Source organism: Anser anser, assembly GCF_964211835.1.
Source record: "Anser anser genome assembly, chromosome: 25".
Lineage (NCBI taxonomy): Eukaryota > Metazoa > Chordata > Aves > Anseriformes > Anatidae > Anser > Anser anser.
The window spans coordinates 3,415,946-3,439,595 of record NC_139746.1 but is presented as its reverse complement, the minus strand read 5'-3'; the positions used below and the strand labels follow the sequence as shown (position 1 = coordinate 3,439,595).

The 23,650-nt window shown below is 46.7% G+C and overlaps 1 protein-coding gene and 1 long non-coding RNA gene across 7 annotated transcripts; one reads left to right on the top strand and one right to left on the bottom strand.

Moving 5' to 3' along the window:
- The first annotated feature begins 179 nt into the window (after nt 1-179).
- UHRF1 (ubiquitin like with PHD and ring finger domains 1) lies at nt 180-21,556 on the top strand. 6 transcript variants are annotated; one of them, XM_083811394.1, is made up of 18 exons: nt 180-257; nt 7,415-7,639; nt 9,247-9,409; nt 11,600-11,863; nt 12,607-12,770; nt 13,159-13,374; nt 14,208-14,314; nt 14,493-14,679; nt 15,465-15,588; nt 15,676-15,783; nt 16,554-16,658; nt 16,966-17,072; nt 17,869-18,031; nt 18,134-18,271; nt 18,659-18,770; nt 18,877-19,037; nt 19,390-19,488; nt 20,101-21,556. In XM_083811394.1, the coding sequence occupies exons 3-18, from the start codon at nt 9,257-9,259 to the stop codon at nt 20,245-20,247; spliced, it is 2,355 nt and encodes a 784-aa protein (XP_083667520.1). In that variant the 5' UTR covers nt 180-257; nt 7,415-7,639; nt 9,247-9,256; the 3' UTR covers nt 20,248-21,556. The 6 variants fall into 6 exon arrangements, with proteins under 6 accessions (XP_083667520.1, XP_083667515.1, XP_083667517.1 ...); XM_083811389.1 differs by lacking the exon at nt 180-257 and having other exon boundaries at nt 7,475-7,639; nt 9,242-9,409; XM_083811391.1 differs by lacking the exons at nt 180-257; nt 7,415-7,639 and adding an exon at nt 8,087-8,228 and having other exon boundaries at nt 9,242-9,409.
- LOC310886598 lies at nt 20,808-23,597 on the bottom strand. Its single transcript, XR_014575383.1, has 2 exons — nt 23,383-23,597; nt 20,808-23,106 (listed from the first exon to the last, which is right to left on the bottom strand). It is a non-coding gene; the product is annotated as an uncharacterized lncRNA (long non-coding RNA).
- Between the last annotated feature and the right edge of the window lie 53 nt (nt 23,598-23,650).

Sequence of the window (23,650 nt, the reverse complement as noted above, 5' to 3'; positions counted from 1 at the left end):
AAGTTTGCAGTGATTTTCAAGACAGGAGTCGCCTTTCATTTGTACACTTGCAGAGTGCCCAGCAATGCAGGACTCTGAGCTTGGCTGGGGGAATTTTGGACTCTTTAATAGAAATAATAAATAATGTCTTTTTTTAGTCAATGTTTTGCTTTTCTGTTTGTGTTTCATCTTCAGATCTCAAAAGCTGCTTTGAAGCTATCAATTAAGCTTCCTGTTGTCTGTTTTTGAGATCCGTGGGGGAGGAAACTGAGGCACAGGTAAGAATTATCTAAGGTCTTCTAAAGCTATTAAACTGATTGAGTCACCTTGTTTTTGGCCAGTCAATGCAGGAGACCTTGGGTCTCTTTTCTGCGTTGCCCACGGTAAGCCATGGAGGCAATGGGAGCGTCAATGTGTTTTGAAAATGTGCTGTTAAGCTAACAAAAATGTTGACAATGATCACTTCTCAGCTTTGAGGTTAAAAGGAATCCCCCTCCTTACTTGAGTCAGCCTTGCCGTGGACTTGTTGGCTGAAGAAGACCTCTGCAGGTCCGGCCGTCTAACCTGCAGCTTGAGGCAGGACTTACCCAGCGTGGCTCAGGTCAGCTGGGCGGCTTTGTCTAGCTGAGTCATGAAACTCTTCCCAGGGATGGAGACCTCACACAGCCAGTACTGCATTATGCTCCTAATGAAGAAGCTTTTCCTAATGTTCACTCTGAACTTCTCCAACTACAACTTGTGGCTTTTGCCTCATGCTTTACCACCTGCACTGATGAGAAGACTTTTTGTGCATGTCTCTGTGAAGTAAACTTACTATTCTAGCTTAATCTGGGAACCTGTCATCTAACAAACTCCCCGGCAATGCATGGTCCCTCCTTTGATCTCATTCTTTTCACAGGTTAAGTTGCAAATTTGAAGTGTTCGGTGTCCTGTATTAACTCTTAGGCTGATTAGCAGGTGGCTTTTATAGGCTGTGATGTGTACAGGGGAAAGGATGGATGTTCTTGTCTATCCTCTGAAGATATGATGAAATGTTTTAATTTCAGGAACCACGAATCAAGAAATGAGTCCCATGTTTTTCTCGGTGTTTGTCCTGTATATGGACAGTGGGTTATGTCCTCAGGTAAAATGTCAGCGATGCAAATTGTCAGTTGGTTCATGGGAGTGAAGTGCCTGAGCACGCCAGTTGCGGTGGTGATGGTGAAAGTCTCACAAGGCAGGTTATATTTCATCACCTGAATGGGTAAAACAGCACTATCGGAACGGGACATCTTCGTGTGCCTTGCAATGTAGCACAGACGAATGCGTGCAGAAGTGAGGATTCCCATGTGCCATGTAAGTGGCAGGTGGTTTGCATGAGATAACAACAGTAATTATAATTAATGAGACAATGCTTGATATCTGGAGTGTGATTTTAGTGACCCAGGACAAAATACCAGTGCTTGGAGCTCCTGATCAGTGGTAGACCTGCCTGCAGTATCAGAACTCCGAAATTTTGGAGCCTGTAATTTCAGAGCAAAGGTTTGCACGATCATGTCTGTGATTCTTGGTACTGTATATATACCATATACTTGCAGCGAAGATAAAATCAGTTCAGAAGTTTGGTGGGCGTGGGAAGGGTGTAGGAGGAGGCAGAGAAACATGCTCCATGGCTGGAGCGAGCGAGCCCTGTGGCACCAGGCAGTGCTTCCCACAACAGGCAGCATTGCACCAGTAACTCTGCAGCCTTTGTGCACGTGCTGCAGCACCAAGACAGGGACAGAATCCCTCTGGTAAGGATCCCAGACGTTACCCCCGTCTCCCGTGCCTGTCGGCAGCCAGGAAACCCTGCTCCTCTGCAGCCCTGCTAGCTGTACAGCTCTTATTTCAGCCGTGTCCTGGGCTCTGCCAGTGGATGAGGCATCTCCAGCTACATGCTTCTCAGTTGTCCCAGTCCTGTTGAGAGGGAAGCATGCAGGTATGTGGAGGATTTGAAGGATCAGGCCCTTATGCTGGGTCCCCAGCACTAGGCCCAATTCCTTTCCCTGCTCTGTGGTGTGTCACAGCTCAGCATCATCTCTTCGGGGACCAGAGGGCCCATCTGACACCTCCTCTGCCAGTGCTCATCTGCTGCGGTGGACACGATCTTGTTGATCTTCCATGGCCTTTACTCCATTAGTAATCTGCCGTGATGCTGTGGTCACCTTCCCCAGGGCACATACACAGGCACGAGAAGAGATGATTCATGGGTGAAGCATGCGTAGCTCTGATTTCTGTTCCTTGGCTAAGTCAAGCAAAGCCCGTGGGCTTCCAGCAAACTCCTTGAGAAGCCCTGTGCTGCTCAGGCGTCCCTCTGGAGCAGTGGTGTCCGGAGCCCACCGAGGCGACAAGTCAGCCTGTGGTCTTTGCCATTTTTTGGACCTTTGGACCTTTGCAAGGTCCCAAAGATGCGTGGTGACAGCCCTGCCTGCCTCCGCCGCCCGGAGGCTCTGCTGGCTCATGTTCCTGTCTTTGTGTCCTCTTGCCTGACCACTTCCTCTTGCTGGGAGCGAGCGATCCTTTGGGTAGCAGTTGCAGAAATAGTTTCAGACACAGAAATAGCTAATAACGTCAGCTCAAAGCACCCAGCCCCTCATGCTCTAGCTTCCTGTCAGCTGCAGCGGTCGGTGGTGCTCCTCACAGCAGCCTCGTCCAAGGCCACAGCCTGCATCAACGCCGAGTGTCCTCGCGCCAGTCCTGCAGCGCTGCCCCAGGGCAGGGAGCGATGGAGTCGGGGCTGTGGGGCAGGAGACTCGGTGCTGGACCCCGTCCCGTGCTGCCCACCCGTCAGTACCGTCCCCCGGGCTTTGCGTGGTGATCTCCAAAGGCAACGTCCCTCAGAGTGCTGCGGCCTTCTGCAAGCAATTTGCTGGTGAAGTACCAAAAGCTTCAGCTCAGCTTTTACCTTCCATCCAACCCCCTGGCCTCCTCAAGTCTTCGGAGCGGTTTCCTAGTCCAGGACGTGCTGCAGCTCTCTGCTGCCCTCGCCCTGCCTCAGCCGAAACAGGACTTGGATGCCTCCTGCTGCCCATCGCCCCCGGAGGGTTTTCCAGGCCCTGGTCCCCCCCCAGCAGCTTCCCCGGCATGCGGGCAGGCGGCAGCAGCTCGGGCAGGTCCCTGCCTGGAGCCCCAGCTGTCTTTGCCCTCACTGCAGGGAACGTCCCAGCTGGTTCTTGGCTGCTCTCCCAGTCTCCCAGTTCACCTTTCTGCTGGTTTTCAGACTGCTGGCTGGTTTTCTACACGCCTGTTCTGCTCCTCCCTCTACTCCTGCACTCTTGCTTCATACCTTTAGGTGCGGGTGGGGTGGGTTAACATAAAAAAGCCAGTTGTTTTTTAATCAAGGAGAGGTTAGATGTTATCTGGCCCTGCTAAGTGTGTCCTCTCTGCCTCAGGCCACTGCTGAGGCCTCTACTTTTGCTTCCCCAATAATCAGTGATACAAGACTCCCTTTACATCACTCCCCAATCCCGGGGTTTATCTAGCTATACCCCAATTATTTTGGAAATTATAAGAGCATCTCAACAAAAACACAGTCCTCTGGCGACAGCAGAACACACTGATTTTGCACCGTCCATCCCCATTTGCTGGATCTTGGCGCACGTCTGGAAAGGTTTCTCGGATATGCTGGCGTCTTGCATTTCACACAGACTCGTGCAGCTCTCTTTCGCAGATGACAGTGGGCGTCCTGCCCACCATGCGTGTGTGGACCCAGGAGGTCAGCAGTTTCCACCAGCTCTTTCTTGTCTTCCATGATTCCATTTCCTCTGGATTTGCGTGTAGCAGCTTTGGAGGAGACACCGTGCTGGGGAGCACCATGTCGTTAAGGAGGGCAACAATAGTCCTGGACTCAAGCATTATTTCTTCATTTTGGTCCTCCGAGGAGTGGTGAAGATCTCATACAGGACGACTGAGTTGAAAGCAGATAAGGGCAAATAGTTTTTCTCCAGGGAAGTCTGAAGAATCACGGATCCACAGCTCCTGCAGCAGAGAGCTTCTATCACCAAAGAGCCTCCTGTGGAAGGAGAGGAAAATGAAATCTCATGAGTTCCTGTTGCTGGATGCAGCATGACCCTGTGTCATCCCAATGCTCGTGGAAACCTCCAGCGCACCCAGGGACTGCCTGACCTTCCAGATGGGCCCTGCTATTTAACCTGGGGGGGCTCTTGCTGTGTTGAACGTGACATGACCGAATCATCGCTAGTCCTTGGGAGAAGCTATGCAAAGGGTACATATCTGCAAACATAAAACATAGGTGTTAATACCTCAGATGAAAGACAAAAACTGGATAAAAGCAGTGTGTTATAGCTCCCTTGGTTTTCTTTGACTAACTGTCGTGGTCCAGGGAGTCCTGGCTCTCGGAGCACTTCAGCGAGTTTAGCCTTACAGTGCGTTGAGTGCTAGACAAGAAACATAATGCAGAGCCCAGAACACAGACGGCAGGACTTGCTTACGGCGGCACTAAACACTGAGAGGAAGAAGAAGGTTCAGCAGAGAGAGGGTTTGTGGACATTGAATAGCAAAAAGCTAAGGCTCTGGATCACAATGTGGGATAGCTCTGTACGTCCCCGTCTGGGACATACATCCTGCACTGGTTTCCACATACTGATTTCCAGCTTCCAAGAAAACAAAACAAAACATTTTTCTTAGAAAAAAGCAGAAGACAGAATTAAGTTATTTGCACATCAAACAGAATGTTTATTTTTTATTTATTTTTTGAATGAGGACATTCAACTATTAATGATGGGCAAGCCATTAAATAGCTAGCTGGGGCAAAGGCTCAGTTCTTGATATTTTTTCCACCTCTCTAAAGTAGAATAGTCTGTTTCGTTTACCTGGTCTTGCATGTGTTCTTCACGACTGCCAAAGGACTCTTGCAAAAATAAATGTGTGTTCTCTGTAGTGGGGATATTTCAGAGCCACAAGTCTCTTGAGCAAAGCAGATGCGGCCTTTTTTCTGGTGAGTGCGGAGGGTGGCCAGTGAGGTTAGGGGAAGATGTCAAAGGTGCTTGCTCCTGATCCCAGCTGGCCTTCTGCAAGCTACGCAACGTGCTGTTACCGTGACCCTTTTAAACACTTTGAGTGTTTGTACCTCTTGCTGTGATGCTTCTTGTAGTTTTGTGGGACCAAAGGCTCTGCTATTTCTCTTGTGTCTTCAGTTATTAAGTGGTGTAAAGGCATTGTAAGGCATGGACGGTGTGAATCATAGTGCCTGTAATGAGAAGACTGTCCTGCCCACACAGGGATAAATCTGGCCCCCTCGGAACTGGTGAGACCGGCTATCAATTCTTCTTTACGCAAGACTTGCTTTAATCATGTCTATCAGCTGCCATTCCTTAGGTACACACCTGGACTTTCATTTCTCCTGAAACACTCTGCCAAAACTTCACTTTGAACAAGGAGACTGTTAAAAGTTTGTCTTGCTGGCTGTGTCTTTTTGCAAATGAATGCAACACTGCTTTAAATTGTCGTAAACTGAACTGGATATCCCTGCTGGCACATGAACCGAGATATTGTTTCCTCGCAGCATGGAGGATTTGCCAGATGGCAGAAGTGTTTTCAATCAGAATTTGAACTCTGAAGGAAAGAAATGCCTAAAACAATCCGAAAGGGAGAAAGCTAAAACTCATCAGTCTCTTAGACAACTGCAATACAGGGAAGTCACGCTCCTTTTTTCTGACAGTCTGTGGAAACCTGAAGCTCCCAGGGCTTCATCTCACATCAGAAGTGCTCTATGAGCTTCTCTGGCAATGTTCTTGTTTTAACAGAAGAAAGGACCTTAATATGAGAGTATAAATAATTTAACTTCTAATGAAGTCAGTGTTCTACTACTAGAATGATCTAGAATTGAGCCTTATTTTAAGTGATCTGCAGTCCCAACTGAGGAGCGTGTAGGATGCAGCACAGCACAGCTTCTGCAGTGTGGATTCACTGAATGAGTAAAAGTTTCTTCAGAAACTGCGCTTCTTGCTTCCTGACCCTGATAGTTCTAGGGATGCTACAAGTCACCATACACAAGCCCTTTCCTTGAACAGCCCCTGCATTACGGTAAAAGTGCGTTCCCTGCACTGTGGGGGGGATCACCGAGGGCAGAAGGACGCGTGTGCGCGATGAACCTGGACACGTGCAATGTAGTTCTGATGTGGCCATGAGATGGGACCCTAATGGGGTGTATGGGAGAGTCAAATGCCAGGTGATAAGGTGCTACCTGAAACATATTTAGCACCTGAGTGTCAGAAAGTTGACCCAAATAGCTGGTTAAATATACATTCCTTGTACGTGAGCTTAATGGGACATGGACTACTCAAGGAAAGAAGGCTCAGGTCTGTATGTTAAAAGTGGCTTTTTCTGAACTTATTGTAGCCCTTTATAGAGGTGTAAACGATGCTGAAAAAAGACTAAAAGAGGGTAGTAAACGTCTGCTGTTAAACCGTCTTGCATCTGGTGAGGGATGTGGGTTCTCCACTCCTCTAGAAATGGGACACGTGGGTGACACTGTGGATCCAGGTGCGCTGTTAAACAGCACTGCCTCCAACTTCAGCCCAGAAGATCCCAACCTGGATCACACATTTAGGTGTGGGACCTGCCCTTAAAAGGGTGCAAACTGTTTTCCCACTGCTCAGCCTTTCTCCCTGCTCCCTGCCAGGTCTCTAACTTCTGATAACCCCTTTGGACTGTGGGAAGGGTGTGCTGCTACAGGAGGTCAAGGTTAAGACTCCTGTGCATCTACAGGGGGGGAAAAATGACTTTCTTGCAAGGCAAAGCCTTCAGATGTGGGAGGAAATGAAGCCTGACTGCTGCAGGTCGCAGGTCAGATTCAAGGCTTTTGTGCGCTGACACATGCCTAACCTTTGGTACTAACCTAATCTAGGCCACTGACTTTCAACCTGGGATCCGTGGCTTAGCTGTGGGATCCCCAACAGATCCTAAGAGGGCAGGGGCGTCCGAGAGGGACACACGCTGCTTAGGAGGCCTTCGCTTGCTGCACACACCCACCAGGGCAGCCTGAAAACAGGGGGGCAGGTGGGTGCCACGTCCCACCGACTTCACAGTCTTTTTTTTGAAGCATACGAGAGTTCAGCTCTGTGTCTGTGGGCGCGGGGGGGCGTACCACGGGAAATAGTGCTCTGCATTTAGCTTCGGCGCCTCTCGTGTTCTCTTTGTCCGCGAGGCCGGCAGGGCCGCTCGGCTGGGCCTGGGCGGGTGGCGGTGCTGCTGAAGCCACTCGTGGCGGAGCCGAGCCCGCCGCCCTGACACTGCCGCACCCCGGGGTCTGTCCCCCACAATCGCCAATCCCCCTACTTTTATTCTTTAACGCCGATTCGTTTTCTCAGAAACCTCGCGGTAAATCCCCTGCTTGCAGTTTACTCCACCGAACGGCCATCCTAAACACCCTTTATCCTTTCTAATTTCCTCGTAGGGTTACAAGTTCGGAGGAAAACATCCTCCAGGACCAGCGCTGCTTCCCGCCCCGCAGCCCCCCTGCAGCACCCGCGGCCACGTTTTCGAGGGGACCACGCACAGCACCACGAGCACCGGCACAGCACCACGAGCACCGGCACTGCTCCCGGCCTGGGGGCTCGGCAGCTGGCGGCTCGGATCTTGGAGGCCTCTCTCAGCACCACAGCAGGGCCTTGAGCTCCCGGTAAGGTTTGGAGCTCCCGGTAAGGCTTTGAGCTCCCGGTGAGGCTTTGAGCTCCCGGTACAGCCTTGAGCTCCCGGCGGAGACGAGCCCCGCGGCGTGCTCGGCGGTGCCGCTGCGCCTTTGGAAGATGGCTGCTAGGAGGGCAGCCACGAGGCGACATTTCGCGCCTCCCGCTCGTTTCGCACACCCAGCACCGGCCCGTTCCCGGTGCCGTTTCCAAACAACCTAACGGTCCCTCCGGTACCGGGACTACCGGGAGACCCTTCCCACCCACCGCGGGGGCTCCCAACGGACCCCTTCGACCCCTCGCCGCGGGACGGGACCAAAGGGACCGCGCCGTGCCCGGCCGGGCCGTGCCGTGCCGGACCCCGGGGGGTCCCCGCTCGGTTCCCGGTTGGGCGGCGGGGCCCTCCCGCGCTCCCGGTTGGGCGCGGCCCCGCCCCCGGCGCTCAGTTCCCGCCAGCGGCGGCCAATGGGCGGGCGCCCGCCGCGCACGGGGCTTTTCCGCGCCAAACTCCAAAGGGCCGGGGAGAGGCGCGGGGCGGCGGCGGGGCGCAGCGCGGCACCGGCCTCCAGCACCGCCACGCCGGTGAGTCCCGCCGCCGGCCCCCAAGCCCGGGACGCGGTAAGGGGACGGCGGAGGAGCCTCCCTTCCCCTCCTTCCCCTTCGGTTCCCCTCCCTCCCCCCCCCGTCCCGGTGACAGCTGCCGGCACCGGGGGCCAGCAGCGCCCGTCTCCGCCGGGTACCGGGCGCGGAGCCGCTGCCCCGGGACTCCTCTACCGGGGGCTGAGCGCTGCCGGGACGGGCCGCGGGGCTCCGGGAGCGGCCCCAGCCCCTCGGAGCGCGGCCGGGCCGGGGGCTGCGAGCGGAGCGGGGGGGGCCGGGGGGCGGGCAGGGTCCGGCATCGCCCCGCGCGGCTCCCGGGGCTGCCGCGGGCCGGGGCTGGCGGCGACCGGGATCGCACGGCGGCGGCCGGGGCCCCGTTTTTTTATTATTTATTTATTTATTTTATTTTATTTTATTTTAATTTTACCTTTATTAATTATTATTATTATTATTATTAATTAGATTTTTAAATTTATTTATTTTTCTCTGGACCGGAACGCGGCGCCCCCCGCCGTGAACGCGCGGAGCAGCCCGGCCCGGGGGCGCGGCCCCGTTGTGCCCCCCCCCCCCCGGCACCGAGCTCCGCCGTCCCCGGCAGCGGCCCCTTTAAGAGCGCCCCCTCCCCTCCCGGCTCCCTCATTTGCATAATCTCGCGAGCCTTCCCCGGGGGCGGCCCCCGCGAGAGCGCAGGGAGCGTTTCAATTGTGGCGCGAGATACAGTTGGCGCGCGGCGCCCGCCCGCGAGGCGGCACGGCGGCAGGGGCGCAACCAAAGCCGTTAGGCGCCCGGGTGGGCGGGCCTAAACCACCCGACGACCAATCAGCGCCCGAACCGGCCGGGCTGCTGACCAATGGCGTGGCGGCGGCGGGAGGGCGGGCCGGCCGGCCGGCTGGCGGGCGGGGGGCGGCGGCGGCGGTAGGTTGCGCGGTGTCCTCGAGCGGCGCCGCCGGGGCCGGGCCGGGCCGCGGCGCTGACGCCGGGCTCGGTGCGGGCAGGGCAGGAGCGGCGCCATGTGGATCCAGGTGCGCACCATGGACGGCAGGGAGACCCACCGCGTGGACTCGCTCTCCAAGCTCACCAAGGTGGAGGGGCTGCGGCAGCGCATACACCAGGTCTTCGGCGTCGAGCCCCACCGGCAGCGCCTCTTCTACCGGGGCAAGCAGGTAGGGCCCCCCCCGCCCCCTCACAGACCCCCCCCTCAGAGCTCCCTCAGGGCCCGCTGCCAGCCGCGGGGGCTCTGCCGCCACCTAGCGCCCCGGGACGGGGCTCTCACCCTCCCCCCTCACAGGGGGGGGTCTCTCTGCCCTGGGCCCCCTCCGTCGGGAGGGGGGTGGGGAGCGCCTCGGTAGCGGCGCCGAGTCGTGTCCGTCCCCCCCCCCCCTCCCCCCCAGACGGCTCCGTGTTGTCGTTTCCCCCCCCCGGTGCCTCCGACGGCCCCGTGTCCCCCACCCCCTCGACGGCTCTGGGTCCCCCCTCCGTGTCCCCCCCGTGCCCTTGCTCCGTGTTTCTCCCCCCCCCCGGCCAGGCTCTGCCCCAGTAGACCCAGTACCCCCAGTACCGGGCCGGGCTTTCAGCACCCGGTTGTGGGGTCAGCGGAGGGACCAACCCCGGCACGGGCACCCGGGGGATGCAGAGACCCGGGGGGGCTCGCAGATAGGGTGCTGAGCGAGGCAGGCTGTCAGCAGGCTTCTGCCACTGTCTGCAGATAAATAGCACTAAACCCACTTACTGGCCATCGTAACATCTGTTTTTTTCATTGAAGATGCACTTGCTTTGCAAAGTTAATTCGTTTTTGTGTAACTCCCCTAGTTTGTAGTTCAGTTCTTTTTTTTTCTTGTTTTGTTTTACATAGAAACATTTACCCGGTGTGATCCTGTAGCGATCGTTCCCTGCTGCGCCCATTAGTGCTTTGTCTGAGGTTTTGAGTTGTTTGAAACGTTCACGTGTTTCCTTAGCTCAAATTTTAAAACGTCAGGAAAATACTCGTTAATTTAAAAAAAAAAAGGCATCCTTTGCTGGAGATAGATCTTCAGTTGCTGTCACTTCTTTCAGAATTTCCTTTGCACTCCTGTGGTTTCATGTCCTGTTCGCATTCTTTGCTCTTTCATTTCGCTTTGCACCTGCTGTCGCTCGGTTCTTTGGTGGTGACAATTGATAACAATACCGCGTTTGTCGTATTGTCTCCTTTCTAAAGAACGAGCGACGGTTTTTTGCTTTGGTGTTGTGTATCTCTGTGAGTTCTCATCTCTAAAACAGAAAAAGTCCGGATCTCTTCCTGCGCGGTCAGATTTCCAGGGATTGTTCCGTAACCGTTTGGAGCCGTAAATCAGAATTGAATTATCGTAGTGATTCCCGTAAAGTGCAAATTTTTGAGGTTTTACCCTGCTTCCCATTGATAGGGAACAAAGCTCGGGGGATTGCTTTTTCTGGTGGTTTGGGCTGGAAGGGGATGATCATTTCCTGTATAATTTCTTAGTCAGACCTTAAATATGTGGCGAAGCTTGTCTAAACTTCGAGCTGCAGCATAGTCTCGAGTGCTGTATTTTAACTCCGAAATGGTGGTGCTCCTCCGAGTTCCTGAAAGGAGAGGAACCTACTTGGCCCTCTGAGCTTCTCTTAACTTCTTGCAGGGGTGGGCTCTTGATTTGACTACGTACAGCGCCAGACTTTCAAAAGACATTCTTAAAATTAGAGAGGGTGTGAAATTGGGACCTGCCTGCCTGTGCTAAGAAGTGATTGGGTGGTTTCAAGTTGAATTGAATCCTTTTTGATTTTTACTCTCAATGGAAAAACTGCGTGTTTGCCTGGAGAAAAGTAGGCGATTAATTCTTTGGCTTCTACTTAATGCTGCGTGTAACAGAGCAATGTCTTAACAACAATCAGGAGCGTGCCCAAATACAACGTAAAGACCGCTTTGTGGTAATGTTTGTATTATGAGATGTGTCCCGATTAAGGAAGAAAGAACTTCCATTAGAGTTCCTCGGTGATGTAGAATCATCTTTAAATCTCGATAGGTTGTAGGGGATCTGTGGTTTAAGTCCTTCCTCCCAGAAGTGCTATTTCTAGGGAATGTGCCACAAACCTTTTCACAGGACACAGAGGTTTAATCTGGGCAGCAAGGAAGCTTTTCTAGTCGGTGGAGTCGGTTAAAAAAGAACATTTTGAATAGTAAGAATAACAATCTATAAGTATCTGTGCTGCTGAAGAGCTGCCAAGTTCCTTGACTGTTAATGGCTTTCAAGAACTGTGGTCTCTCTTGGCCCACGGAGACGGTTGCAACACGATGGGTGGTTTTGAATTGGAAAATCTCCGCTGAATTAAATAACCCGATTATTTTGATGCTTTCCCTGTAGATGGAAGATGGTCACTCCCTTTTTGATTACAGTGTTGGACTGAATGACATTGTTCAGCTCTTGGTTAGACAAAGCCCAGCAGTGCTTCCTGCTGTTAGTAAGGAGAAGGATTCCGAGCTCTCCGACACAGACTCTGGCTGCGGCTCAGGCCAAAGCGAATCTGACAAAAGCTCGCACAATGGAGAAGGTGCCATGGAACTGGAGGGACAGCCCAGTACGGCTGCGCAGCCTGACTGGACTGACCCAGGCTTCGGCCTCTATAAGGTGAGTGAGTCACTGGAGAAGGAGCACTGCTTAAAGCCAGGCTTTGGGAGGGGAAGCGTGTTCAGCGGTTGAAAATTTCTGAAAATCTTTCATTCTCCAATTGTCTTTTTTTTTTTCTCTTAAACCCTCCAACAGCAAACAAAAAAAAAATACCAACCAACCACAAACTAATTAAATGCAACATGTTTTGGGTTAAAATATCTTATTTTTCATTTTACCCTTTTAATTAAAATACAATATGCTCTTTTTGCTTTTTTAAAAAAAAGCATTGCAAGTGCTTGTTTTAATTTAAAAACTTTCCCCAGTATTTTTGCTTGGAGTTGCTGCATTTGTCAAAGCTGAAACTTCCTTGAATGAACCAAAGAAAATCTCAACAAGCTGTTCAGAATCGTTTTTACTTGTCTGTTTCAATGGATTTTATTACAGATCTAGTGATGTCCTCATCAGACTATGAGTAAGACAGTTCAGAAAGCCTCTTGTAAACTATTTAATAGTAGTTTGTACAAGATAAGGCTTGTATGCATTTGGTGTAGAATAGATTTTTAGCCTTAGGGGTTTAACCTGAGAAGACTATAGGGCTGCATAACGGGAACAGGAAGGCAAAGGACAGCTTAATGTTTAAGATGATCAGTAAAATATCTTGATAACAGTTAACTTGAGATGGCTAAATCTTCCAGTAGATCTGAAAATTAATGCTCAAATTGAAAATCCATTTGGTGAGCTGTATACTTTGCTTTGTGTAGATCAATGACTTGGTTGATGCTCGTGATATGAATATGGGAGCATGGTTTGAAGCCCAGGTTGTAAATGTAACCAGAAAAAAAGCTGCAAATGACAGTTGTGCAGATCCTGATCAGCAGACGACCATTCCTGAAGAAGATGTAATATATCATGTGAAATACGAGGAGTGAGTTTTGTTCATTTCTTGGCTAATAGTCATTTGGATTGTGATGTCAGTGGGGAATTTGATTGTAAGAATTCATGAAGGTAGAACAGAACTGGGCTGTAATTGTAAGACAACTGTAAAACAAAACATGTGGGCTGGAATCATGTTTTTAGACGTATGAAATCCTATTACCCAAGTTTTGAAAGGGATACGATACTAACAAAGTTAGGCTGACTGATTCTGGCTGTGACTGTGTGGGAGGAGGAGACGTTATTCTTCACAGTATATTTGTACGCTCTGTTGTATCAGTTCTTAAATCAACTTGTCTAGATAAAATTACCGCAAATAACTTTTGATGGTGAATCTGATTTGTCTTCTCTGTCCTTCCATTCCGGCCTTCTACCTCAAGTTATCCAGAGAATGGAGTCGTAGAACTGAGTTCGAATGATGTACGGGCTCGTGCACGGACTATTTTGAAATGGCACCAGCTAGAAGTAGGACAGGTGGTGATGGTCAACTATAATCCCGATGAACCAAAAGAGAGAGGTTTCTGGTATGATGCTGAGATTCTGCAGAAAAGGGAAACAAAAATGATTAAGGAGATAAATGCGAAGATACTACTTGGGTAAGCAATTCAGAATAGAAATGTGGAATAAATTGAATTCTCCAGCTCTGTTTAAGCCTTCATGAGGTCTGAGTGACTGCTGAAAAAATGGTGCGCCAGAAATGCTGAGGAGAGATGGAAAGCTGGGTGACTGACCTTGTAGTACTGCGTTTTCAATTAACTTCCACTGGAGGAATTGGATGCTGCAAGGGATCGCAGGGCACACTGATCTATGGATTCACATACTGCTGGGAAGATGCAAAGCCCCGTATTTGCTAAGAGGCAAAGAATTGTTCAATTGTTTGTGTTAACTATCTGTAGCAGTTTTACAAAAACTTCGGTGTAATATTTTGTCAGATACAGAAATGCAGAATAAACCCTCACTTTATAAGGATGATGAAATCAACCCCGAATCTCTTCTTTGGAAGAAAGCAAGTATACATATAACGGACTCTGAACTTTAATTGCTGGTGTATAAAAATATGCTTTCATGGGGTTGCCAGAACATTCCTTCTTTTTCCTCTCACCATAGTTATTTTGACTTCATAACTATAAAACAGGAGAGGAGTATAGTCTGAAATATTTTGGGGTGACAGCAGTCACTGATAGTGATTTGAATGCTACAAGTACCTGAATCTTCATTAAGACAAGAAGGGGTATGCTTTGTCTAATGTCTCAAAAAGTATTTCATGGTGATGCTGTCATGCCACTGTGCTAGAGCAGGCGATGCTGCAGCAGGTATCTTGTGATACAGGGCTGACACCAAACCAGTCTGCGTCACCGGTGCACAGCTGTGAATTCATGCTGTAGGATACTTTATGATCTCTTTGACGTTTATCAACTTCTCCTTGTAGGGATGCTGGTGATTCTTTGAATGACTGCACAATTACGTTTGTGGATGAAATTTATAAAATTGAAGAACCAGGCAGTGCTTGTCCTCTTAGTGCCAGTCCATTAAAACGTGAGTCTGCTACGTAGTTCTTGTGTGTACAATATTGTCTTACCTTGTGTTATTCTGTTAACTCTCTTTGAGTATCAGAGAGTTCACAAACACTTCTAGCTGTGACTCCTTTGACCATTTCTAGTACATCTTGGCACTTTCTGGAGTCTGAAGTAGAGTTGTTTCTCCTTGCTAACAGGACAAAATGGCCCTGTGTGTAAAGCTTGTAAGGACAACCCGAACAAAACCTGCAGGATTTGTGCTTGCTATATCTGTGGGGGTAAACAAGATCCAGATAAACAGCTGATGTGTGATGAGTGTGATATGGCTTTCCACATCTACTGCCTCAACCCTCCCCTTAGTAGTATACCAGACGACGAGGACTGGTAAGTTCTAACAGCGCTGTGCGGTATCACAATTGCCACCTAGATCGAGTAGAAAGTGAGGTCTAGGGCTTAATGCCGCCCTTAGGTGGCGGTATTGTGACTGTACGAGGTGAAGAGAGGTACGCTACCATTATGGGTGGCCTGAGTGTTGGTTTTGATGTTAAATTCGATTTCGTAGCTTCTCTTGAGTCTAGTGAGAGCATGTTTTAGGCCAGAAAGCTGGTGGCTTGCAAGCTTTTTATTCTTTGCATAGTTTTGGGATGTAGGTGCTTATGCAAATTGAAGTACAGATACCTATAAACCAAATGTAAACCTGATGCCAGTAAGCATGTAGTCATTTTTATGGGTCATTTATGGGTATTCCACAGTCCCCGATCATCATAGTAGGCCTGTGACACGTACTTTTTAATATGTGAAATACACATGCTGATTACATACATATATATATTTTGCCATAAATACAAATATAGACATATATATATAAGACATGCCTTCACCTGTATTTGTATCTACGTCGAAATATGCTGTTTAGTTCATGTATCCTGTTTCAGCATTTCGTATGAAGAATTTTATGACACAAACATTTCCTGACCTCTGCAGTGATTTAGAAGATCATGCAAGGACAGTGGCTAATACAGATCTAATTCCAGTATGGAGAGTTGCTTCAGTGACCTGTCCAGTTTCATATGGGGAAATTGTAGTATCATAACTCGGTTAACTGAGAAAATTCTCTTTTTAATTTAAGGCTTTGCTACTTGTTAATTTTCATTGATTTGTGACTTTAGGTATTGCCCTGAATGTCGAAATGATGCAAGTGAGGTGGTTTTAGCAGGAGAGAAATTAAAAGAAAGTAAGAAGAAACAAAAAATGGCATCTGCTAATTCATCCTCACGGAGAGACTGGGGCAAGGTCAGTTAAAGCCGTTTTTATTTTGAGGAATAGTGTTGGTGTGTGTTCCTTGTAATTCTTGGCTGACCGGTCTCCTGTTTGAAACAGGGTATGGCATGTGTTGGCCGCACAAAGGAATGTACCATTGTCCCCTCTAACCACTATGGACCAATTCCTGGGATTCCGGTTGGCACCATGTGGAAATTCAGAGTACAGGTATGAAGCTGAATCCTGGCCTCAGCCACTGTAAAGAAAAATGGGAATGATCCAAGTAATAGATGTGAAACCTGAAGCAATTAATAGTAAAGTGTATGGCACTGGATATGTAAGTGCAGAAGGAAAAGAATTCTGGCTTTGTCTATATCAAATGTTCCATAACTAATGTCGTATTGTTCAGGCATTTCAAGTGTTTTTTTCTTTCGTGCTTTTTTGGTGACTCAAACTCCAAACCAAACATATATTTCCAGTATTTTGCCTTGGAGATGTGTAATATCTCCTAATTTTTCTGCTGGTAAGACTGTCTCAAGTAACTAGATATATTAAAGTTTTCTCATCCTGTAAGAGCGCGGGGCGGGGAGCCCTGAGCTATCCAGCCTTTGTTCTTCAAGTACGACGTGAAAGTCTTTCAAGACCAACTGCCTTATACGAGTATTTCATTTTAGTACCTACATTACTCTAAAATTCCTGGAGCTTGTTAAAAAGCAGTCTAGGTGAGAAAGACCTAAATTCACATCACAAAGTATATCCAGGTGTTTAATTCACTGGAGTATCCAACTGCTTATGTTTGAAAAACGTGTATTTTCTTTATGTGGAGTTGTTTGGATGATGGTGGTGAGAACACAGTTTCATCCTGTAATATATGCAAAACAAACACAAAGTAGTACTTATTAGTTGGTTTAGTTCGAAGACCAGTGAGTGATCACATTGCTCATTTGCTGCCTAGCAAGCTTTTGGATTGTTTTTTTCTTTCTCTCATTTTTTTCCAGGTGAGCGAATCTGGTGTTCACAGGCCCCACGTAGCAGGTATACATGGCAGAAGTAATGATGGTGCTTATTCCCTGGTTCTGGCAGGAGGCTATGAAGATGATATAGTAAGTAAATCCTGATTATTTATGTCTGAGAACCAAACTATCATGTAGACGTCTTATGTTTTGTATCAGACGTTTCCTGTTAAGGTGTGTGATGCGACAACAGTTGTCACCCTGACTTTTCCCTCTGTTGTTAGCAAACTTAAGAGGGGACGACAGGCAAGTTGAGTCTGGGAGACTTAAATGGGGGTGTGTGTGTGTGTGTCATTTTTCCTTTTTTTCAGAGTGCAATATTAAAGATACCTGATTAAAATACTCTTTTATTTAATTACTCTTGTGAATATGTTGCAACCATCCATATACGTTTCAGGATCATGGAAATTCCTTCACATATACAGGGAGCGGAGGTCGTGATCTTTCTGGAAACAAACGTACAGCGGAACAGTCTTGTGATCAAAAACTCACCAACATGAACAGGTTGGCAACATTTGCACTCTGTTCTGAACCTTAGTAACTAGCAGTCTGTTGGCCTGAAAAATTGTTTATCTTACTTGTAATTTGTAAAACCGATTTGTAAAACTGTTGTTTTACAATGGCTGTAGATCTGTTGTGCACTGGAAATGCTTCTTACAGTGTGCTTTAAATGAAAAATGTGAGACTCATATCGCTACAATTCTACGTTGACTGAAACTTAAGGAACAGAGTAGTAAAATAGCGTAGAAATTTTCATACTCTCTCCTGAATCCTTTGCAGCCACTGTTGTATGAGTCACCTTGGGAGACCAGATCATTCGTAATTCAAAGCTGTTATTCCTGCACATAAGTGTGGATTTGAGTGGAGGAGGTGGTCCATGCAATTAATTTAGGGTAATATAATGAATAATCAGTGTATTTAAAACGTGATCCATAGTCAAGAGACTCGAATACTGTCTCACAGAGTTCTTAGTGTTACTTAGTGTTAGTCCTTATATACTTGAAAGTGTTACTCTGTAAGGCAAAGTAGCAAAAGACTGGCTACATGCTTTTTCCTGAGACTAGGCCTAGAAGGGGTTCCCATAGGCAGTAGTAGCTTCCAGGGGTCTTTTTTTGGTACGTTATTTCTAAGGTTCAGCACAACGCCAGTACGCTGGTACTCTTTGTAGTAATGGTACCTGATTGTATCAGTGCGATGCTCATGCAAGTATTCCATGCAAGCTCTGTTTTACTTTGTTCCCTCTCTGATTCTGAAGAGTTTTGGGGTAAATGCACTAAGTTGAATGGACTTTCTCTTACAGAGCTCTGGCTCTGAACTGTAGTGCCCCCATCAATGACAAAAATGGAGCTGAAGCTAAGGACTGGAGAGCTGGGAAGCCAGTCCGAGTGGTGAGGAATGTGAAAGGAGGCAAACACAGTAAATACGCTCCTGTAGAAGGGAACAGATATGATGGGATATATAAGGTAAGAAGGATTTGAATCCTACTGAAGTAGGGAAAGGTAATTTGCTTATGGCAAAGAAGCTTTAATAGTATCTGGTGGACTTGCTTCTGGCTGTTTTTTTAGGTTGTGAAATACTGGCCCGAAACAGGGAAATCTGGATTTTTGGTGTGGCGTTACTTACTTAGGAGGGATGACGACGAACCTGCTCCTTGGACCAAAGAAGGAAAGGACAGGATGAAAAAGCTTGGCCTAACAATGCAGGTACACTTTTGGAACATCACCGTGGTTCCCTTTGACTTGATGGTTAGCAGGAATTTTTCTGTTATACATTCTTATTGAGGATAATCTGCTTGGCCTTGTGTAGGAATCTAAGAATCAAGATAGCCCCCTTTAGACTGAAGGGGACACGAGCACTTTCACTCTTGTGGGTTGTTTTCTTTCTACATCAGGAGATTAAATGGACAAAACTCATCTTCTTGTATGGAATTCTTACAGTCAAAGTACCTTAGGAGGGCAGGGATCTATTATTTAAGACAGATAACTCCTGGAGCAACTCTCAGAGGTCATCTTACAGACTATTAGAGGCTGGAAAGTCTATGAATTGGCACTGTTTGCATCGGATGCTTTTTGTTTTGTGTTTTCCTGCAGTATCCTGAGGGGTATTTAGAAGCTGTTGCAAACAAAGATAAAGAAAAAGAAAATAACGGAGATGATGAGTTTGATACCCCAGGGAAAGGAAAGAGGAAAAGGAAATCAGCAGGTTTGTGAAGTAGGCAAGTGGATATAGAAAGCCTCGTAGGTCTTTGTGAATTTTTACCTACTTAATCTTTATTTCTTTTTAAGAAGTCACTTTTTTTCTTTTTCAGGTGGAGGGGAGGAAAAAGTCATTAACTCTCCTACAGGGACTCCAAAGAAAACTAAAGTAGAGCCATATAAGCTGACATCTCAGCAAAAGTCTCTTATAAAAAGTGATGAAGCCAATGAAAAACTGTGGAATGAAGTACTAGATGCTCTCAAAGATGGACCGGTATATAATACTTTTTTATTCCTGAAATAGTGGTAATCAACTATTTTACTGTTCCTAAATATAAACTTCTTGGCTGCATAAAGAAATAGCCTCAGAACTCTAGCATTTTTTTTTTGATGTAGGCATCCACAGCATAACTTAAAAGCACTATTTGAGACCAGGGAGAAGGTTAAGAACTTGTTAATGTGACTTTTTTCCATGTTGAGCTTTGTTTAAAGGGGGGAAAAAAAAACAAAACACCTTTCTATGTCTAAAATAATCCTTTGTATTTCATTTTTTATTTTTTTGGGGGGGAGGGCTGTACCTTTCAGAGCATAGTAACAAGAAGTTGATTCAAATGTTCTCTTTACAGAAATTTCTAAATAAAGTTGAAGAGGCTTTCTTGTGTATTTGCTGTCAGGAGGTTGTGTTTCGGCCAGTCACAACTGTATGCCAACACAACGTGTGCAAGGTGAGCAGTTGCTGTGACTCTTCTGTTGAGCAGTTGAGCCTTGAACTGACTTAAGTGGTGAAGCAGATTTCTTTTTGTTTGTTTCTGCCCGTTAGTGTTTTAGAAGGACTCAGTTATATATGTGAAAACTTAAGATTTGATGAAAGTTCATTGGCATAGGAAAGTTCACTTTAAAGAAAGTTCCACAATTGTATTGCTACTGCCTGATTCTTGTAAAAGACGATGAGACCTTCTCTGCAGGCTGAGTAATGCTGCTAGGTGACACTGATGGATTTGTCGGTGTTGCAAAGCGCATGGTTTTGTTTTGTTTTCTGAGGAATAACGTGGAGTGTTCTTGTGGAAGCTATGACAGTCTTTAGCATCTCTACCACATGCTTAAATGCTGCCGTGACTGATGCGCTCTGTTGAAGAGCGTGTGCTATTGCATGTAATGAAGGAAGTTTTCTTTCCGACAGCCAGCCTTGCATTGCTCTTGGCCTTTCTCAGCTCTTGTTGACACCTGGGGGAACGAGGAAGTAAAAGGAACCTCATTCTCCAATCGGGGCTCTGTAGAATGAGCTGAACTGCACATCCGTATTTCTTAACTAATTATTTTTTTTTATCCTTCACCAGGATTGTTTGGACAGATCCTTCAAAGCTGATGTGTACAGTTGTCCAGCCTGCCGCTACGATCTTGGCAAAAACTATACCATGCAAGTGAATGAAACACTGCAGACCATTCTAACTCAGCTCTTTCCTGGATATGGCAATGGACGGTGATTCTGTAAAGCACTTCTAATTTCCTTGTGTTCAAACTTATTAATGGGTTTTCAATGGGCTTAATTTAAAAAAAAAAAAAGTAGTCTGTGTTCTCCCAGATCCCTAAAAAAAAGTTTAAAGTCTTCCTTGTTTTTAAAAAAACTATAAACTTCAAGGAATATCCTTCTGTATGTTTGTGGATTTTGTTTTTGTTCTAAATGTTGAATTTTGCTTTTTTTTTAATTTTTTCCCCTCAAAACTGCCATTCATCAGCACGCATCTTTTTTCTATACAAAGTGCTTCCGGTAAGGCTGCTAATGATTGTGAAAGTTCTCGGATTGCCCTCTGTTGTCCCATCCCCATTCCCTCCCCCCTTTTTTTTAATTCAAGAAAAATGGCTTGGTTGCTTGAACAATCTTCAGCATTTGGGGATTTGGCCATAAAGGTAGATTTTTGCATCACCTTGGCAGCATTTTCATGCTCAACTTGTACAAGATGGTTCCTGGCTTATGACTTTTTTTAATTGCAAGTGGATATTTACTATTTTTTAAATAACTTTTTATACATTTGACAGACCTATCAAAAGCCATTTCCTGCTAATTTTGTATATCAAAAAAAAAAAAAGCTGCTTGCTTTTAGTCAAGTAGTTGGAGCAATATGAAGTACTACCTCAGTTGGACTTCTTATTAGGGAACTATTTGTTCAGCCAGGTGCTGTCTTCTATCCAGAAATGCCATTGTGGAATATACTAAAGCCATTCTTAAGTGCCTTTTGTCCTTTTTGGAAAGACTGGGCTCTGAATCACCGTATATATTTTTTCATAAGCACTGAATTGTTTAAACTTGCCAACCGGATTTTGTTCTTAGGGTTAAATATAACACTGTAGCTGTATACGATTAGCATGGATTTGCAAACTTTCGGGTTTCCTCCTAATGCTAGGTGTATTATGGTAACATGAATTTCTTTGTTTCAGTGTATTTCTACCTAGAAATGGAGAATAATCAATTTTGACTTTTTTTATGAAACATTTTGGTTATTGTAAATGACACCAAGAAGGCTTGCTTTTGTAAATGGATTGTCTTTTTCTAACATTACCAAAGTTTGCAGTTTAATACCTCAACATGACAAGATGTTTTTAATCACACTTTACTGCAGACAGACTGGAACAAATGTGCCTGGCTTAAGTTTTCTTAACTCTTACCCTTTTTAAAATTATAATGTTAATATGTTAGGGGGAAAAAAAACGTTTTATAGTTTTTTTGCTGAATTTGTCAATTTTTGTACAATGTGCAAGTTGAAGTTCTCAAAATAAATATCTTTTCAGATGAAAGTGGTGACTGTTTTCATTTCACTCTTTCTGAAGAAGGTTTCCAGATGTAATTTCTTGTGTAGGAATTTGTATTTATGTTCCATTATTCTCAGCCTCTTATTTTTTTTAAGGCCTATTATTTTTCACTACAAAGAAATTCTGGAAATACTACTTGAATATTCTTGTATTCAAAGTATTTTTCTTGGAGGCACTACTAAGAGGCCTTACATACCATTGAACATGGTATATTCAATTTAAAAAACAAAACAAAAACCACCTAGATTCCCAGTATCTCTTCAACTGGAGGGGTTAGCAGATTTCCACATTACTAAAATCCAAATGTGAACTGGGAATTACAATTGCCTGCATATCTAATGAATAAAACCAGAATTGTTAGAAGTACCCTATCAGGTATTGTATTGGAGATGTTTTTAGCAAGTCATGCAAGCATCTCTATTGACTTCCCAAACCAGAGAATTAAATTAAAAGACAGATTTTTCCAAAGCAAATGCAGCTGAAATAAATGAAGAAATCAGATCAACGTTTGAGATATTGAAAACCAAAGCTGTGAAATTGTGCAACTGTTGCTTAGTCTGCCCTGTTTAAAATAAGCTTATATTAAGGTTAGTGTTAACATTAAACACTTAAATGTCAGGCCTTTACATTCCACTGAAACTGTCTTTTGACTTTTTAGTCTATATTGTGATAAGAAGAATTGGTGGGTGGGCAAAATTGAGGAAATGTGTATATTTAAATAGAAAGAACCTATTGTAATTGACTTCCTTAGTATATTGTTTTTGAGCTTTGTTTTCCCACACAGGTTTCAGTGCACTGAAACTCAGAACAGTATTTATTTAGCATGAATTAGGACAATTTTACTGCAAATTAGATGCTTTGTAATTTAGGCTTGCACATTTGAAACCGTAAAGCTCTGCTAGAAAAAATTACTGTGCTATAATGTGAGCTAGTGCGTGGCTTTAGATATGAAGCAATTTGCTTTTTTTTAGTGTTGGAAATTGGGAAATGAAGCATCATCCTGCTAACATACATACTTGTGTAAATTTGTGTTCTGAAATTCTAGAGTAAATAACCAGTGTGTGATGTGGTAAAATAAGTATTTAATGGATAAAATCAGGAAGCAAGAAAACCAGTGTTGAAAAAAATGGAGGGATCTTCCTTCTATTTTGGGAATTCCCATCTCTCTTCCCAGCAAGTATACAGAATCTGTGCTCAATTAAACTTGTGCGGACCATAAATTAAAAAATACCCTTGATACTTTATCCTGGCAGGCTTCCATGGTCTTTGCAGCCACTTTTTCAAAGTGCCTCTGTCCTGTGGTGACGGTGACTGCTGGAGACGGAGATACCAGGAGCTGCAGCGCGCTCCCCTGTAGGCTCAGGTACTCGCCACAACCTGTAGCATCTCTGCAGGAGCTGGGCAGAACTCTACCTCCGAGTCTGGGACGTGGCAGGATTCTGCCCGCAGCGGGACTGCATCAAACATGGCCCTGGCACAGCGGGGTGGGAATGAAGCGTAGGTAAAGCCCGTGGCCTGCAGAGAAGGAGCTGTAACTGGGAAGAGGTGGAGATAGTTAACTTCTTTAATTAAAAAACAAAAAAGTTATGGAGCTAGTGGAGTCATCAGAGTGTGGGCTGGGGAACCTAGAACATGGCCCTACCCCCATGAGGCGTGTAAGAGCCGAGTGCTGCCCTCCTCCCCTCACGCCCATGGTGTTGCCCAGGTGCTGGGGCCGGCCGGGCCCCTGGGTGCCCCCTGCCCCTCAGCGTGGGTGCGGGGGGAACAGGGCTGGGGCTGCACCCAGCTTTGCTCACCCAGCCCCTGTTTACCAGCACTCCTGGCCCTGTGTCTCTTAAACCCCAGCGCGTGCCATCTTTAACTGCCACCTTTAACCCCTCTGCGCTGCTCCCCTCCAGGGTTCCTCAGCAGCACCCCAGGGTGCAGTATGAGGGGTGACAGCGCTCCTGGACCCCCGTATAACCCCCCAGGGGCTGAACCCGGGGGTCTCCGAGGCGGCTCCGTCCCTCGGTGTCCCCCCGCCCCGGCTCACCACAGCCCCCTGAGGAGGGGGGGGCGGGGGGGGGCCGGCCCCTCCCC